This window comes from Podarcis melisellensis, assembly GCF_964234715.1.
Source record: "Podarcis melisellensis genome assembly, chromosome: 11".
Lineage (NCBI taxonomy): Eukaryota > Metazoa > Chordata > Lepidosauria > Squamata > Lacertidae > Podarcis > Podarcis melisellensis.
In genome coordinates this window covers 14,538,394-14,544,393 of record NC_138543.1, presented here as the reverse complement: position 1 = coordinate 14,544,393, position 6,000 = coordinate 14,538,394, and the positions used below count along the sequence as shown (strand labels likewise).

The window sequence follows — 6,000 nt, the reverse complement described above, 5'->3', positions numbered from 1 at the left end:
ATCCATGTTTATATTTCTGTCTATTCTTTCATTTTTATATAGAGGATTAAGGGATATATGTTAATGAAACGTCAAAAGCATAATAAAGTATAATTTTACAACTAAAATGTCAAAGCACAAACAAAGTATAGATTTTATAACTAAAATGAATTTAATTAAATTAGGGATAAGTAACTTTAACAAAATAAGGTACAGGATGTTCAGGGGAAAAACTTGCTAGAATAAATAAATTGGAGCTGGGAAACAATAGGAGGAGACGTGGGGAAGTCCTGAAAAGAAGCTATTGAAAATAAGTGTGAAGAGGAGAATATTTTTTCTTTTTTATTTTTTCTTTCTGCTGGTGTACTGCATGTTTATTTGATATATTTGATGTAACCTTTTTGGAAAACCAATAAAGATTATTTAAAAAAAAAATAAAATTATTATTATTATTATTATTATTAATCCAACTCACATTTACTTTGAGGTTTTCTACATTCAACTGGTATATACATTCTATGGAATAAGTAAATCTCAAAGTGGTCAATGGGCCTTAAGATGAGGATAGCAGCCTTGTATAATAATAATAATAATAATAATAATAATAATAATAATAATAATTCCAACCCATGTTTACTTAAGAGGTTTTTCTACAATCAATTGGTATATAAATTCTATGGAATATGTCAATCTCAATGCGGTCAATAGGCCTTAAATTGAGGATAGCAGCCTCGTAGAATAATTATTATTATTAACTTGACTTGTGTAACTAAGCGGAATATAAATAATACCTTAAATAAACTTTTGTGTGTGAGAGAATTTCAGAAAGCAGATATAATTTTAAATAGATCCAAAGCGTAAACCTTCTAAACCAGCTATTCTCTGCAACCACGTCGGCAGCCCTTTGGGCTCGCTGCAACGTGAGAACCCCTTGCAGGGCAGCGCAGCACTTGCAAGACTCCACTGCAGCCGGATGCTACGCGCGCTTCCTCGACACACGAACCCGCCCTGCTCCGCGACTGCAGCCGCCGCCGCCTTCACATCTCCTCGCGAGATTTTGGCCGGCCTTTCCCCGCGCGCTAAAGGGAAACCCTCCCGGGTCCGAAAAACTGTCATAGGCTCTCATTGCGCGGCAAGAGTACCCAGACGCCGCTCCAGTCAGCCTCCGGCGCGGCGGGCCTCGCGTTGTAAACCCTAGAGCTCGAAGGGGACCCGAGGGTCATCTAGTCCAACCCCCCTGCAATGCAGTGAGGCGGCGGCCGCTGCAGTGCGAAAGGCGGGCGGCGCCTCCCCTCGTCCTCCGAGCGGCGGCGGCGCCTGTCAGTGACAGCCGGGGAGAAGAGCGCGCGGCCCCGGCAGCCCCGAGGCGGCCGCCGGCGGCTCCTTTAAAAGCCGAGTTCCCCCACCACCGCCCTCAGAGCCGCGAGGCGATTGGCTGAGCGCGGCCCGCTCTTTCCTCTCGCGCGGCGGCCGAGGGGCCCGTTGGTGTCGCCTGGCGGCTGGGCTGCGCCTCGGAGCACCTCTGAGGAGGAGGAGGAGGAGGAGGCGACACCCGCCCGCCTCCACACGGAGCGCCCCCGCGCTCGCCCCTTCAGACGCCGCGCGAACCTGCGTGTGGGAAACGAGGGCGGCGGCGGCGGCGCCCCCTCCCGCCTTTCCCCCTCAGCGGCCGCCCGTTTTCGAGGCTTGTGACGTCGGCGGCTCCCTCAGGCAGCGGCTGGCGGGAGGGAGGGAGGGAGGAGTCGTGAGGGGACGGCGGCGGCGCTGGCGCTTCTTCTTCTTCCCGGAAGGCTGCGGCGAGGCTGTGTGGAAGCCTCGGCTCGAGGGGCCGCATCTTGTCGGGGGGAAGCGTGAGGCAGGCGGGAGCCGCTGCCGGCCAAGAGCATCACCGGCCTCATCATCACCTGGCGCGGAGGGCGGCGCGCGGGCGGGGAGGGGCCGCGGGGCGGTTGCCTCGCCGAGGAGGCGCGGCGTGTGGCGTTGCCTCCGGAGTGCGGCATATAGTGTCGCCCAGCAGCGGCGCGGCGCCGCTCGGTAGTTTAAAGCGCCCTCAGGAGTAGTAGCAGCAGCAGCAGAACCAGCCGCCTTCCCGCCCGGCTCCGCGTGAGGAGGAGCAGCAGCAGCAGCAGCCATGAAAGGGAAGCAGCAGCCGCCTCACACGCCGCCTCCGCCGAAAGACGACGCCGACGAAGCGCCTCGCTTCCCGGCCAGCGACGGCGATGCCGGCGGAACGGGCGCCCCTGCGGAGCCCGGCACCGCGCCGGCTCCCGCCTCGGCTGCCGGCGACGGGCTGGCTCTCCGACCGCTGGGTCCGACGCCGAGCCAGAGCCGCTTCCAGGTGGACCTGGTGGCCGAGAATGCGGGGCGAGCGGCCGCCGTGGGGGAAGAAGAGGCGGCGGCGGCCCCCAAGCCCCCCGGGGACGGGAAAGGCGGCGAGGAAGCCAAAGGCCGGTTCCGGGTGAACTTCGTGGACCCTTCGGCCGGCGACGACAGCTCGGGGGAGCCCGGCGGCGAAGGCGGCAACGTGAGCTTCCAGAACGGGGGCGACACGGTGCTGAGCGAGGGGAGCCTGCATTCCGGCGGCGGCTCCGGGGGCCACCATCACTACTACTACGACACCCACACCAACACCTACTACCTGCGCACCTTCGGACACAACACCATCGACGCCGTGCCCAGGATAGACTATTACCGCCACACGGCCTCCGGACTCGGGGAGAAGCTCATCCGGCCCAGCCTGGCGGAGCTGCACGACGAGCTGGACAAGGTGAGAGGGATGCGCAGCCAGCGGGCGAGCTCCGTGCGCGGCTGCGTTTGGCGGAGGATCGCGGGGCAGGCGCAAGAGGGGTGGGAGCAGGAGGGTGCCTTTTGCAGAAACGCCGAAAGCAGCTCTCGCAAGCCTGGGTTGCGGCGCCGTGCAGAACTGCAGAGGCATCATCATCATCTTCTTTGGCGATCCTTCGTAGCCGAGTAAGATTGTCTTCCATAAACACGGTTTTGACAGTGAGCAGAGGCATCATCACTTTCAGGAGTCGTAGATGCGACAGCAACCCGCGGGCTAACTTAATCCCCGTGTCGAAAAGATCTTTGACAGGCGGGTTTCGGTCTATGCCAGCCTTCGGTTCCCGAGATGTTGTTGGACTACAGTTCCCATCATCCCCAGCCAGCATAGTCGGTGGTCGGGGAGGATGGGAACTGTAGTTAAAGAGCATGTGGGAGGAAGAAACTGCCTTGCGCTTTACCAGTTTGCTATTTTGCTATGCTACACGCTCTGGAGTTGCAGCCTGCTGCGATTAGGCACACGTGCTTTATTTTTATATTTCTTTAAAGCAAGAGACGTCTGGTAGACCTTGCTATGCATGGGTAAAGGGGCTACATACAGGCTGATGCAATGCTCTGGTGCTGGTATAGACTAAACACCCCTATGGGCTGCCAAAACTAGCTGAGCTTAAGTAAGGAGTGCTAACCTTATGTCACTGTCCTTTGTACATGAACTTGGCCTTCTCAGGTACACGTGGAAAATACTGTACTTTATCTAATTCTTCCATCTGCTTTGTGTATGTGTTGTCTGCTGTCCCAAGTGCACATGGGAGCATGAAACATGTGCTTATATATTTACAAAAGTAACTGGAGCATTTGCAGCTGAATATCTGCAAATGAAAAAACATGGCAAACTACTTGCTGTTAATTTCCTAAGCGGTGATAACACCAACAAAGATGAGTATTTACCTCTTAAGAACGCCATCCCTCTTTCCTTCCTGTTTATTTTCAGCAGAAGTTTCTTGCACGGGGTCAGCTGGGGAGAACGTGAAGCAAGCCCCAACTAGGGATCAGTCAAAGGTCACCTTGAGATAGGCCAAAGGAAATTAATTTGTCTCTGCTTTTATAAACATAGCATCTGGGTACCACCATCACCCCTTATCTAAGTACTGGAATTATTCAGTGACACAAACTGTTTGCCATATTGCATAGATTAGGCTTAAAATAATTCAACTTTATTTTTTGTTCTCTTGTAAAGGCACTTGTTTACATCATGCTTCTCTTTATGGGCTGCTGCATTGTGCATACACTTGCATGTGTGATTGCCTCCTCGGTATCCTCAGGAATGATTTCAGCTTCTTTTTAACTGTCTTCATCCGTTGAGTATTAGTGCTTTATTAACTGTTCCTAGAATCCTAATGCTTCCTGTGGTGTTCACAACCTGGTTTTTAAAAGTAGGGACTAGGCTTTGTTTTAAAGGGTGTTTGTTACTGATTCTCACACAGGACAACTAAAGGTTCTATGTTAATTTTCTGACTTTTAACAGTAGATCAGAATTAAATACCCTCTTCAATTTTTTGTCACCGTGGGAAAAGGTAATCTAACATGAGAAACTTTGTTTTTAAGTTTTCTTAAGTGTGAAATACATTAGGAAATCTAGCAATAAGGTTTTTGTTTGTTTTTGTTTTGATTTCTTCAGACCTATGTCCTTTAGATAGAAAACAACCCCATTTTCTCACATGGTAGAAATGGTTAGTACATTTTAAAGAAGCATCTTAAACAAACAAACAAACATTTGAATATAATTAACTAAATCCCTACCACATGTTTCAATTTAAATGGCACATCTGTTATTTACTGCATATACCTATACCTACCTGCAGGTACATGGTGACATCACTCTTTAAAATGGGACTTCTGTTTCTTAAAGAGGCATACATACCTTCATCTGTCACTTATCTGTAAGAAATTTCCTATATTATGTTGAAAATCCCACAAAGAGAAGATTGTGATATTTTAACCCTGGTAATGTGTTCACTTTTCCCAGTAGAGTAAGTTGCATATTCAGTTGTTCTGTTGGAAACCTTCACTGACTAATAGGATGAATTGTAAACATATGAAAGCATGCTAAAGTATGGGCTTCAACCATTCACTACCTGACTTGACCACTTATTGCAAATTTTAAACAACAATAATTTAAAGAGGGGAAGATGCTTCTGATACATCCAGTTCGCTCCTTTAAATTTCAGTGAATAAACAGTGCAGTACCTTAGCAATATATTGCAAATATTTACTCCTGACTGTTTACAATATGTTGTAAGTTTAGTGTATGTAGATTTTTTAAAAAAAATAGAATTGAAATATTTTTTTTAAAATTGGATGGCTTGTTAAAGTAACCAGTTTAAAATGCTGCATGCTGCAAGACCTAGCAGCTGACTCAGTTGTGTTTTCAGTAGTGATTGTAGTGCCTGAACCCATATTCAACCTGGCATATGGCCCCATGGTTAGTAGGTAACCATTGATAAGGTTGTGAAAAATGAAAAGAATTAGTGTTGTGTGTAAGTAGAAGAGTCTTTGCAAAGGACAACCAGGCAGGACCCTTAGCAAATACAGTGGTACCTCAGGTTACATACACTTCAGGTTACAGACTCTGCTAACCCAGAAATAGTACCTCGGGTTAAGAACTTTGCTTCAGGAGGAGAACAGAAATCGTGCTCCGGCGACGCGGCGGCAGCAGGAGGCCCCATTATCTAAAGTGGTGCTTCAGGTTAAGAACAGTTTCAGGTTAAGAACGGATCTCTGGAACGAATTAAGTACTTAACCCGAGGTACCACTGTACATCCTTTCACAACTTTGAAGAAGTTCAGAAATGTAGCTTCATCTTTATTTTTTTTTAAAAAAATACTTGTGCATCTTGTGTACTGCTGAAAGATTATACTCGCATTGGCAGGTTACCTTTTCAAGCTGCTAAAATTATAGCACAGGGGTAGTCAACCTTTTTATACCTACCACACACTAATGCATCTTTCTGGATGGTAAAATTTGCTTACCACCCACCAGTGCTCGATGGAAGGAGGATTCAGCTTGTGCCGTAGAACCCCCTACCACCCACCTAGAATCGTGAAACCCCCCCTAGTGAGCAGTAGGGACCAGGTTGACAACCCCTGTATTGGTGGTCAGTTTGTATCTAACCCACAAACACCCTGTGATGACTCTGAAAACTGGCAAATGAGGTAGCTGCAAAAGGAAGCTGTATGGCAC

At 48.8% G+C, this 6,000-nt stretch overlaps 1 protein-coding gene across 1 annotated transcript in view; it reads left to right on the top strand.

The window, feature by feature from the left end:
* Positions 1-1,451: 1,451 nt before the first annotated feature.
* SLC12A2 (solute carrier family 12 member 2) overlaps positions 1,452-6,000 on the top strand; it is a 48,593-nt gene continuing 44,044 nt past the window's right edge. The window contains exon 1 of the mRNA XM_081930429.1: positions 1,452-2,746. Within this exon, the coding sequence (XP_081786555.1) occupies positions 2,111-2,746 (636 nt within the window). The 5' untranslated portion in view covers positions 1,452-2,110. The remainder of the gene's footprint in view (positions 2,747-6,000) is intronic.